Here is a 13,180-nt window from a genome sequence, read left to right as displayed (position 1 = left end):
TAGCCTTTTTGAAGTATGGCAGACTATTTTTAATAGGAGGACACCATTTCAAGTGGGTAAATTTAAGTATTGAAATACAAAAGAGCTTCACCACTCCAAATAGACATAGCATTGTTCCTGTACTTGTTCCATGTATACTTCAAGATTATCCAATTGTAGGAGTAAAAAGACAATCTGATTTGTGGAATTTGTATTGCCAGAAAATGTTTGTATGATGCACACTGGGAACACTGTGTGCAGTTGTTAAAAAAATGTTCGGTAAAAATTAGCTGAAAACCAGTTCAAGCCAGTATAGTTCCTGTCACATTTGGCCATTAACATGTTTTTATTTTCTTTGCAAGTATTTTTTGTGCATCGCAAATTTCTGTTTTTAAAAGCTGCATGAAATTGCCTATGGAAGGGGAACATGGTGCTTGTGTCCTTGGGCAAGACATTTTACTACAATTGCCTCTCTCCTAGGAGTGTAAATGGTTTATCTGTTAAGGTATATAGACCAGAGTGCGCTGATGTCGAGCTGCTGCAGAAAAAATTGTCTCATGGCCCGATAAACAGGGGTAATAATTGTGAAGCACTTTGAGACCTTTGGTATAAAGCCCTATATACAGGGTGATGCAAAAAGAAGTCACTTTTGACAACAATTTTCACCTACTTGTTGAGTATATTTCAAAAATTCAATTGAATGGTATTAAAATATTGATTTTTAAACATAAGTGACGAAAAAAAATGATTGCAAATGCATATTTTGTCTCTAAGATATGGTACTTTAAAAATTTCATGTGCCAAACCTGTTTTCTACAGACGGCTTTATTCCATCCGCTTGACTGAGCTCCGTAGCTGAATTTGAAGACAAAAAACACTACATTTGATTTATACATGGACAACAGTGATTTTGGTGACTTGTATTCAAATTAGCATAACACTATTCTTGCGATTTTTTCAAAGATGTTTTCACCACGTACGGTTGAAGAGCAATACTTCACTACATTATAAAAAAAAAAAGATAAAATAAGCTAAGTAAGTAGGTTAAAATTCCTGTCAAAAGTGGGTTTCCTTCTTTTTGCACCACCCTGTATAAACGCCACATTAATATCTTTATTATTGTTACTTTTCACAGATCAAATTGTGTGAATGTGTTAGTCACAACCACCCAGCTAGTACCGGCCGTGGCCAAGGTGCTCTTATACGGTCTAGGCGGGGTCTTCAACATTGAGAATGTCTACAGTGCCACACGGGTAGGAAAGGAGAGTTGCTTTGAACGCATCGTGGCGCGCTTCGGTCGGAAAATCACTTACGTTGCAATCGGAGATGCCAAAGATGAGGAGCAAGCTGCTAAACAGGTGGGTAACGGTTTACAGTTTTTATTTCGACTCGGTTCAAATTTTTGCCCCAACCTAAGAAAATGTGTCTGAGGTGGCCTGAACTATTTTTGAGTCCTAAGCTTTGAACAAATCTTGCATAGGGGCAATTCAAGCATTATAAAAGGAAGTGTAGTGTGTCTGACAGAGCCAATTGACCATGATGTCGAATTAACGATTTAAAAAAAATGATCCAAAACTCCTAGTCCGTCATCTCCTTTACCATTACTAGATGATGGATGTATAAGATTGCAAAATACATTTTCAGGTATATTCGCTGACCTCTTAAAAGCTCTGTCACGGACATTACATGATGCTGGAATTGATCATACTGAGAATTGTGAGGAACTGTCATTGTTACAAAAAGCAAAAGATAATTCGAAGGAAAAAGCAATTACGTTCTGCACTATTTTTTTGTCTTGCCAAAAAACCTTTTAATTTTAATTTTATGCTACTTCCAGTGATTGGTGTACAATAATATTGTTAAAACTTGGACTGTGATGCTCATAATTTTGAAAATTAGGAACTTTAATTTGCTTGTTACTTTATTATCATGAACCCTTTTTAGTCATTTGATATCACATTAGAAAGCTTGTAATTCAGAAACTGCTGGAAAATTCAGTGCATCACCAAAGAAAGCACGGATATTTGAATTCAAAAGGTCAGCCAGAATGCGCCAAATCAAGCAGCATTGCCGAAGCAGTTCAAAGCAGCGACGTCAGCCCAATGTTAGGGTTACCAATGAAATGCAATTAGCAGCGCTTAATGAGACACCCTTCGCTTGTCCGTCCCGAAGCGGTAGCGGCCGGCCAAATCGGAATATTTATGGGCAGGAAATTTCATCTTGTCCCCGGCTACGGCGTTGCCCAAGGCTACGGCGCAGGCAGCGGCCGTTAACGTGATTGTCACACACCGTAATTGCCATCACTCAGGGGTCAATAGGTTGCTAATTAAATCTTCCCCCTCCGTTAGGTCCCGGCCCCGCTTTTTTGACGAAACTTTATTTACCAAGTCCCGGCTTTCAGGCCCGGGGCGCGCCGGCGATAAAGTGCCCCAAAAGTGCGAATATAGACTTTTTATTACAGCTAATTTTTCCCAATTTAGTCTGGTGATGAGGTCTCTCACATCGTTCAAAGGGTTTTTGTGTTTGCGGGAAATTTTGTTTTTCTTCGCTGGAGTGAAAGCAGGAAAAAATTCTTCTTTAGAATCAATGACACTGAAGTTGACATCAATTTCGCACTTTCGACGTATGTAATGCAGGCCTGATATTTTAGAAAATGCACAATTGCCACACTACGTTTCAAGGCGAACCATTTTGTCTGCGGCATGCTTTTGAGCTTGATAAAAAATTTTGTTAAAGGGAATATACATTTGCAAACGTCAAAAAACAAAACTACCAAATTATTATGAAATACCTTACTGGACTGTTAGTGAATGACAGTCTAAAGCATCCTGTAAAGTCGAGGCACCTAGTGTGCTGTCATTTTCAAGAAAAGTGGTATTTCTGTATCAATTTCCAATGCTGGTCGGCCGACCAGCGTTGGAAAATACTGCCCCAAGTGTATCGTATTTAGTTAGTCCACATTGTGTTTGCAATGGATTAAACACATGTGAATGGGTACAAGCCAGAAAGACTGGTTCCCTGACTGTACAATTCCCCGACGCCTATAAATTGCTCTGTGTCATCTTAAGTGGGGTCACAGAACCAGACTACAGAATGATTGTTTTTCTTGGTTTTACTAGCATCTACGAACACAAAACTTCAAACAAGTCAGTGTAACAATATTTGCTATAAATCTTTCCATTTCTGAAAATTACAGCAACAGCAAATGTTGTATATTCCCTTTAATATATTAAGAAATGATTAAAAGGTTGTTCATAATGATTCTATCGTGATACACCCATGAAGGCCACTGTCAAGTTGTAAATTTGAAGACTAGTTTTAGAAATTGCCACTTGTAGATATTCCGAAGTAAACTTAAGGAAAGAGACATTACATGTACGTTTCAAAAACAAATTTGGCAAACTCACAATGCCTCACTGTGGAACAATTCATTAAAAGTTGGTTTTAACGCTATTGTGAGCTGTGTATAGAGCTTTATCATGCTGCCACCATTTCAGTCTTCTTCCCCGTATCCAATAACAGTACTGAATGATAATGTTTGTTTGTGCAAAAAGGAACCAGACTATTTTTCCTTCCAGCCTCGCTTTGGTTACATTGATTTGAATGGGGAAAAAAAATCAAGATGGCCGCAACATGATAATGGTCTATTGGCTCAACAATAATAGGGCTTTGATGGAATTCCATTTGATGGAGGCAGTCAAATCTGTTGTTAAAAGAGTTACGCAGTAATCTTCACTTTACCACATTTGGATGTGAACTTTTGCACTGGTTGGAACTTTTAGTCCGTTGTGTCATTTCTCTCTGTCCTGAACACTTTTTCCCCCCCCCCCGTGGATTTGAGAGTTACGATTACCCGGTCAGAATTAGCCTATTGATCACTTGATTTCCTGAAAAACCTCTAGGCAACAAATAGCTCAGCATCAGAAACCAAAAGCAAGTGACAAACTGCCCAGTTATAACAGAACGACAACTCATTAGTATCGTGCCCAGAAAAAAAAGAGAATAAAAGGAGGGGAAAAAAATCGGCAGCAAACTTGGAGGTGTTGCTTTTCGGCCGCCGCGGGGAAAAATCATTTAGGTTTGACCACAGGGTTGGCCAACCAATAAAGTCAGAGGGATAGGGTTTTAGCTGGCTGTAGGCAAAAGAGTCGTTGGCAAAGGAAATGGTCCGAATAAACGATTTGGATTCCTGGGGAATGACTTATAGCCACTATAGGAAGCAATCCATTTGCTGAGACGAAAACATTGTCGGAACTTTAGAACGGTGGCAAGTTCCTCCTAAAGTGCGAATGCATGATGGATGTGATATAAAGTATCGCGGGGAAACTGCTTAGCTTCATTAAGTTACAGAAGTTTTGTACAACCTAGTTTTACTGTTGGCCGTAAAATGGTGATGTACATCTGCGTACAGTTGACATAGCTGGAATGATGAAACACGGCACAAGTTTGTTCTTTGGATATAAAGTTATGATAAACTTATGAAACACAGCAGAAGTTTGTTCTTTGGTGATAAACTTCGATGTCGGATTTTCAACATAAACCATCTCTTGAAGAGAAAACTACTTGGCAAAGAACTCATTCACTTTTCAGACCTACATGTAGTGAAACAATTTACGGACGTAGATTTTGGATAAACATGCAATCTCACCAATATCTTAGTTTTCAAACAGTGGATCTCACAACTCCATTGTTTGAGTCAGAAATTCAGTGTAATACCATGTTTGAGCACTGGTCTGTCTCTTTTTTTCTCTAAATGTTATCACTTTAAACCCTACTAAATTGATGTTATTAAAAAGAAAATTTGGAAAAAAACAAAACCAAGTCAATTGCGGGGCTGCAGCCCAGATAAGGCGAATCTCACGGGAATGGGGTCCCTAGTTGTGTTATGTGGAGTAACCTGGGGGTAAGTTGAAGACAATCTACCGCTTGGCCCACAAGGCAGGGGAAGGGAACACCGCGGAGGTCCCAGGAGGTGGAAACAGGCACGTTCGCATCAAACACAGGGTCTGGTGTGCCACGGGGGTGTTGGGACTTAAAATTCGGCCAAGCTTTCTTAATGATGGGAGCAATTTCACGACCGAAGGAGCGGCTTTCAAGGACTGTTCTGTTTCTGAACTCTTTGTCTGCTTAATTTCTGGTCTTTGTTTGATAGTATTTCGATTCAAAATGTACGAATCAGGTCGAACTATCGGCTGTCTGTTTTATCTTAAAAGTTATGTCAAAATTCCAAACTTGATTTAGAAAAACGGCCTTTGGCTCAAAATGTGGAATCGCATTGTGACTGCCTAAAGCTACGTTCTCCCAAAAATGTTACATTTTGTTGTTAAAAAAATGAGGGGATAAGGAAAATGTTATTTAATTTTTGAGTTTTAACGCTGCATCATACTCAGATATCAGCTGAATTGTATTCATTCTTGAGAAAAGAAGATTAACTGTATACTAAGTTTCTATTTTTGGGTGGTGTTGGTGAAAGCACAATACACATTCTGATAAAAATAAAAACCTTTTTTTTATTCTGAAAAAAAAAAAAAAAACCTTTGAAAATTCACTCCAATGACATCACATTGAAGTGACCCATGCCCTGCTTGACACATATGTGAGGCGTTCTGGCAAAATAAGACAGAACTGGGCGGAGGTCGAAATTAGGGTTTGCGGGTATTAGGAAAGAGAATAAAGTTCTCCTTACAATACTGTTTGTTGCAATTCAATCGAACATTCCATTGACAAATATGGCTGTTCACGTTTATCGACATGTCAAAAAAGTGAAATACTGAGAAACAGGCCTTTAAAGTTTCAAGTTTTGTAGTCGTGAAAATGAAATATGCCAATTGCTTTTCCCTTAAAAAACTTTTATTCCACAATTTTGTATACTGTTTATTTACAATATGTGTAGTAGACATATAAGATAACAAATATCAATAAATCTGAAAATCGAAGAAAAAAAAAAAATCCATCATTCGCTCTTTGCATTTTTCTTCACTATGGCCTGTGTCCAGTTCTGTCTCATTTTGCCAAAACGCATCACATGTATTGAAGCATCTGTGAGTTAACATCTTAAAATTAATCTGGATTTTCAGGGGAGCTAAAAAATAAAAACAAGATTTCTTTGCCAGGATATTTTACTTGCAAAACAAGTTTCAAATTCTGACCACTTGTAAGCATTTGCTGACTGTAAGTTTGCATTTCCTTTTCAAAATAATATTTTCTTTTTTTTTGGCTGAAGTTTTCTTTTTATGAACTGCGTTCTTTACATGGTACTCATCAGTACCTTTTATTGTTTATATTTGACTTGACCATAAATTGCAATGTTACAAAATAAGGTGATAAAATATGACCTAGCAGTTGGAAACATGTGGTTAGGGGCCTGGTCGCCGAAAAAGCCCAAGCTGAAGGTTGTAACCAGTTTTAAATGCTGCCATTTGAACACTATGCAGGGTTTAAACGGCAGTTTAGGACCACGCATGGGACATGCTATTGACCAGTAGAAACAGGGTTACTGTCCCCCTGGGTATTTATGAAGAAAAATTTAAAAAAAAATTTTTTTAGATGTTTTGTTGAATTTAAAGGAAAAATACAACATTTGCAAACATCAAAAAATAAAACTACCCAATCATTTTGAAATACCTTGCTGGACTGTTAGTGAATGACAGTGTAAAGCATCCTGTAAAATCATGGCACCTGGTATACTGTCATTTTCAAGAAAAGTGGTATTTTTGTATCAATTTCCAACGCTGGTTGGCCGATCAGCGTTGGAAAAAACTGGCTTTTTTTCAAATACTGGCCCCAGTTGACCATCGCACTTGTTTGCAATCGATTACACACCTATGAACGGGTACAAGCCAGCTAGACTGGTTCCCTGACCTTACAATTCCCCAATATATGTAAACTGCTCTGTTTCTTCTTAAATGGAGTCAGGGAACCAGACTACAGGAAAATGATTGTTTTCCTTGGTTTTTATAGCATTTTCGAACCCAAACCTCAAAAAAGTCAGTGTAACTATATTTGCTATATATTTCCAACCCCCCAATTCCATCCATTTCTGAAAATTACAGCAAAAGCAAATGATGCATATTCCCTTTAATGATGTTAATTTTTCTGTTTTTCTTTCCCTTACTTCAGATGGATTTCCCATTCTGGCGAGTTTCCAGTCACTCGGACCTGGCGGCGTTACACCACGCGCTCGATCTTGGCTACCTCTGAAAGACTTCATCCGAAGACTTTATATCACACCTCAAAATGCCATCCGTCGTGAAAACAAACCAAAAACTGGACAACGTACATGGTGCTAGAAACATGACCGCTCGCCCATTACAAGAACACTGTGACTCCTAAGGAAAAACATAAACGTGTGATGTATCCACGTACTGATGATTCTCATGAGAAAAAAAAAATCACTGCAACTGTGGGACTCCCTTAACGGAGAGTTAAAACCCTGTGGAACTGTTAAAAAGCACTGGTCTTTGGAAGCCGAAGTGCTGTGAACTGTGACGGCGCTTTTCGTAGATCATCCAGTGCAACTTTCAAAATTTCTTGTGGTTCCAGAACTGGTGGACTGTTACTCTTTTTAAGTCATTCTAAGTGTGAGATTTCATGTACAGGATTTGACGTTCACCGACTTCTCACCGAGTCGCTGAGGTTTTGTTGAGTTTCGTCTCTTTTTGAGTATGTCCATTGTGTCAAACTGTGCTCTAGGATAAATGTTTTTGTCTGTTTCAACCTAGTCTTTTTTGGACGAGATTTATACCGCATCTGGAGAAATCGCCAAGCTTTAATGCAACACCGCCAAGGAGCGAGGAGAAACGTCAGTCCAAAATCCCACTTATCAGTTAATTTTGCCAAAATGAGTTTATAAAGAAAATTTTCAACTGTGCTATCGTGCAAGCTGAAAGATCTAAAATCAGTGCCACGTTCGAATCGAACCACCAACATCATATAATCTACAAGTTGCTGCACCCATCGCTAAGGTTTGAGTGCCAATTCACAAAAGAGTTCAGATGATCGTCAATGAATCTTGGATTGGCTCAAATTTCAGTGCCATGCAGGGAGTTGAACCTCTGGCAATTGATTTCATAAACATTAAAAAAAACATTGTCATGTATCGGCAGATCAGCCAAATGCAACAGCCAGGATTCAAACCCACACCAGCCAAATACATCAGCCCAGATTCGAACCCACACACCAGCCAAATACATCAACTGGGATTGGAACCTACACACCGGCCGAATGCATCAGCTGGGATTCGAGCCCACACACCAGCCAAATGCATCAGCTAGGATTCATACCAACACACCAGCCAAATGCATCAGCTGGAATTCAAACCCACACACGAGCCAAGTGCATCAGCCAGGATTCGAACACACCCACCACCTAAATACACCAGCCGGGATTCGAATCCACACACCAGCCAAATGCATCTGCCAGGATTTGAACCCACACACCAGCAAAATGCATCAGCCAGGATTCCAACCAACACACACCCCAAGTGCATCAGCCTGGATTCGAACCACACACTAGCCTAAAGCATCAGCCAGGATTCGAACCCACACACTAGCCTAATGCATCAGCCAGGCTCGAACCCACGCACAAGACAAGTGCATCAGCCGGGATTCGAACCCACACACCAGCCAAATGCATCAGCCAGGATTTGAGCCCACACACCAGCCAAATGCATCAGCCAGGATTCGAACCCACACTCCAGCCAAGTGCATCAGCCAGGATTCGAACCCTCACACCATCCGAATGCTTCGGCCAGGATTCCAACCCATACACCAACCAAATGCATCAGCCAGGATTTGAACTCATCATCTTCAACGATCTACATAAATACCTAAGCATTTTGCAATCGGCTAATCACGTTTGAATATCGACTATCAAAACAGTTGCCTTCTGAAGATCTCATCTTACTCTCTTCTAAAAAAAAATGTTAAATATGAGACAAGAGTGCATTTTGGGAAGTCATAATCATACTTTCAGTGAAAGTAATTTGTTTTTCCCGATAATTCTGTATGCTATACTGAATATCATTGTGAAGTTTAACATCAAAATCTTATCCTTCCCTAGAAATGAAACCTTTCAATTTCCAAGGGCGAATTTTGTGGAGCTGCAGGAGGTAACACACTGAGTATACAGTGTTTATATGTCGGTGAAGGGCAAAACCTAATATTGATCAAAATCTTGGTAATGTTTTGTGTTATTATTAATTACTGCTATAACTGCGTCAAAAACCAAAGACAATTTTGCATTTTTTGTTCTTCTGTGTATATCCATATGATCTATTCTACTTTCACTCCTTAGTATATGAAGTACATGTATTTATTTTAAGAAAAACACCACTAAAATCTTTTAGTTTGTGTTATTATACACGATCAGGTCGTATCCGTCACTTTAGCTGTTGATTTCTATAATAGAATCTTGTGGGGGTCCATTTTGTTTCGATCATTACGTTCTAGTTGAAAAGATTTTAATTTATATGAGATATAATATATAATGTATTGGGTTTTTTTGGCAGCATATTCACCCACACCACGTTGTACATAACTGCACAGTTGTAGACACTCTTTATTTATCCCGTTTTGATTTTGGGGTAATTTCACCGTATTTCTCTGCACAGTTTCTCTTTGGAACGAATGCAAGGCAAAACGTTAGCTCATATTATATGCTTTTAGTACGGCAGATAGGTGTGCCTACGATGATACAAGCATGGCATTTGGCACACAGTCAGAGTATGTCTTTAAGAAAGATATTTGGCTATAGGGCCATCGCAGATTTGTCCTTTGCAAAAATATAGGTAGAATGGCCAGCAATGGCAGCCATTTTGAAAATTTTGAAAATGGCTTGTTGTTCTACCTATGTTTTTTCAAAGAACAAATCTGCGATGGCCCTATAGCCAAATATCTTTCCTATAAGACATACTCTGACTGTGTGCCAAATGCCATGCTTGTATCATCAAAGGCACAATTCCCCCAAATATTTCCCCTATCTGCCCCACTTCTTGTTATACCAAAAGACTTGAAAATGGTATTTTTTTATATTTTTTTTTAAAAATATTGTCAGTTTGTGGGGCAGAATGTAGGAATCTAGTTTACCCTGCATCATCTGTAAAGGACATTGGAAAGAATTTTGGGGATATGTTGTCATTTATCGATCAAGGTGTCATTTTCCCCCAATTTCAACATCATTTTACATTTATTGTAGAGTTTAAGTTTAACCAAGCCATGTTTGGGAGTCACTGGTGTTAATGGGTTTTTTTTTTGGGGGGGGGGGTGTTTTGTTTTTAATTAAAAAGAGGCTGGTCCTCACTTAGACACACGATTGGTGGACATCACCGGCTACCTCACAAAAACACTGTTCTGATTGGTTGACTCTGTGAAATATGTAAATGATGATCATAAGAGCAGTGCTGTGATTGGCGCACATCATCGTGATCATAAAAGCCTGCAAGCGATTGGTTAATTAATCCCACGTGTTCAACTGCCCCATTTTTTTATAATGAACCTGTGCCATTGAAAAACAAGTTTTGAACAACACAGACATGTTGAAATGGCATTTGCAATGTTTAAATGCTTTTAGAACTTTTGCCAAATGTTGAATGCTTTGATAACTTTTGCCAACATTTTCAGAAGCACAAATTTTCTCATTGCGTGCATACTGCTGGCATAACCAAAATTAATGAAAACAAATACAGTGCAAGTTTGTTGTTTCATAAAATAATGGAAGGTTTCTGTTCGAAAGATCTGGTGACCAATTTCAAAATCCTGAAAACCATTTTAAAAGAATGGCTGATAATAGAGATTGTTTATTTCATTAGTGCATGTTTTAATGATTTCGTTATTTATTTTGGTCTGTGGTGGTTTCATTTCCAATTTGTTTAAGTGGCAAATCTCTAAGAAAAAAAAAAATAAAAAATCTGTGCTTGTAAAGGAGCGTGTTGTTTTTTGTCTTTTGGCAATTTAGTGAAAGAGAAAGTAATGCATGTTAATTTTTTTAACCCTCCGAAGCACAGTAAGCTGATTTCATGAGTTAAGATAATGGACTGAATATTTGAGATTATTTCCTGGATTATTTACAACCTGGTTTAAATAGTATCTGGATTAGTTTAGCTAGTTAGAGGAAGTTTTTTTAATGTATCCCGTTGTCTGGTTAACAGTGTTGTAGTCGAGACCATCACAAGTCAAATCACTAGACCTGTCTCTGGTTGAAACGGAACGAACAAGGAATAGAGTTGTCTTTGCCCACCCGTGGTTCCGACTATATGCCAACCTGCAGTTGGCACACTATGGAAGGTCAACGTCGCAAAAACACAAAATTACTCATTGATGTTTCCAAACATATCATTGGATTGTTGAAAATACAAATAACCAACAAACGCTACTGAAGCCTTAACAAAAATGCATCTGTCTTAGATGATGAGGGTCTTAACCAGTTTGCGCTGGAGGCCGTGTATACACGCAAGAGTTTTGCGGTATTCAGAACGGATGACAGACAGGTAGCGAGGCCGGAAATATCTGTCAGCAACCTGCTCACAGCAAGCGAGGCCGGAAATATGAGTGTGCTGCCCGAGAGTGACGGCTTCAATCCACCTGGCTTGAGGTCGAGTGAAAAGTAATCCCGCTCCTGGTTCCGTTCTTGTTGAAATAATCCCAGCGTGAACTGGTTAATATGTAATTTTAGGCAAAATCTGTTGCAAACTATGGCTTGAATGAACACCCTTGTTGCAACCCATACAAAATGGTGTTTAATTTTTACAAACGAAAGAAAGGCCTGTAGCTTTGTTAATGTCATTTGAATAGTTGGTGTTGTGACTTGAGACTGGACGAGTCGTCGACGTGCGGATTGACTTGTGAGGAATTGGTTACGACAAGTGCTTAAATCTTTCTCCATCCGGTTTTTTGGGGGGTCACGAAATTGAAACATTGGGCCAGATTGTGTACAATTGCAACGACTATATGTTGCTACAAAGATGGAACATGCTTAGTATTTTAACCTTGGTTACGCAGAGTTTGCTTGACCTACGACCCCAAACTGTGCTTAAAACTGTATAAATAGTACTGACGCATGTTTAAGAAGATTTCTGTTCTTGCCAATATGTTGTGTAGTTGTACAAAGAACCATTTTTTTCAACCATTCCGTTTTTTTGATTGTCGAAACCAACTCGGCAATTTTTTTTCTGTAGTCGGACATGGTGTACGTGTTGTTTTTGTGCAGTGAAACGTTTGATCTTCTTTTTTGGTAAAAGGTTTTGTTTTTTTAAGGAGAAAAAAAATTGATAAAAAACCCTGTTGTGGATTGTGTTCATATATATGTTATCAACAGAGGAACTTTCATTGGATCTTTGTCTCGGATTGTGTGAAAAATTGTGATATTGTAAAAAAAGAATGGAGATTGTTGAAATCTCCGAAACTTGTATCTTTATATAGTACGTGTGCTCGGGCACGTGACATAGTTATGAAACTCACTGAAAGAGGTTTTATTTAAAATAAATTTCTGTGAGTAATGGAGTGCACTTGTGTTAAAACTTTTGGAGAACTAGAGTTTTAATGTTACACAGACTCTGAGTTATATTATTATTACTTTTTTTTCTGGAACAAGTTTCTGCCGCAAAATGAGTACAGATGTAACACTGGATGAAGAAATTTATCTCCCAATTTAGGCCTATCTGTTATTGTGAAACAAGCCTTCTTTTTTTTTAAGCTTTCGTTGGTCTAAATCTAACGAGATCCCATCCAGTATACAATCTTTTTGGGTTGAAAGATTTTGTAGAGAATAAGAATTTGTATCAGCAGACATCAAGATTACTGCAGAGTTGTGGTCAAGTCTATCACAAGTCAGTCGCAAGTCAGTCGCAAGTCAATCACAAGTCAATCACAAGTCAGTCGCAAGTCAATCACAAGGTAATTACTGGTCAGGTCACAAGTCAATCGCAAGTCAGTTGCAAGTCAGCACAGGTCAGTCGCAAGTCAGTCACAAGTCAATCACAAGTCATTCACAAGTCAATCACAAGTCAATCGCAAGTCAGTCGCAAGTCAGTCGCAAGTCAATCACAAGTCAGTTACAAGTCAGTCACAAGTCAGTCACAGGTCAGTCGCAAGTTAGTACAAGTCAATCACAAGTCAATCGCAAGTCATTCACAAGTCAATCGCAAGTCAAGTCAATCACGAGGTAATTACTGGTCAGGTCACAAGTCAATGCAAGTCAGTCACAA

The 13,180-nt window shown here is 38.7% G+C and overlaps 1 protein-coding gene across 4 annotated transcripts in view; it reads left to right on the top strand.

The window, feature by feature from the left end:
- LOC119728880 (eyes absent homolog 1-like) overlaps window positions 1-9,702 on the top strand; it is a 107,694-nt gene extending 97,992 nt beyond the window's left edge. For all 4 annotated transcript variants that reach the window (XM_038201314.1, XM_038201313.1, XM_038201315.1 and 1 more), the window contains exons 18-19: window positions 1,115-1,337; window positions 7,099-9,702. In XM_038201314.1, coding sequence (XP_038057242.1) covers window positions 1,115-1,337; window positions 7,099-7,179 — 304 coding nt within the window. In that variant the 3' untranslated portion in view covers window positions 7,180-9,702. The remainder of the gene's footprint in view (window positions 1-1,114; window positions 1,338-7,098) is intronic.
- The last annotated feature ends 3,478 nt before the right edge of the window (window positions 9,703-13,180 follow it).

The sequence above is a fragment of the Patiria miniata genome, unplaced genomic scaffold (genome assembly GCF_015706575.1).
Source record: "Patiria miniata isolate m_02_andy unplaced genomic scaffold, ASM1570657v1 HiC_scaffold_20, whole genome shotgun sequence".
NCBI lineage: Eukaryota > Metazoa > Echinodermata > Asteroidea > Valvatida > Asterinidae > Patiria > Patiria miniata.
The sequence above is the reverse complement of the archived record's forward strand: the minus strand, read 5'-3'. Positions and strand labels throughout refer to the sequence as shown.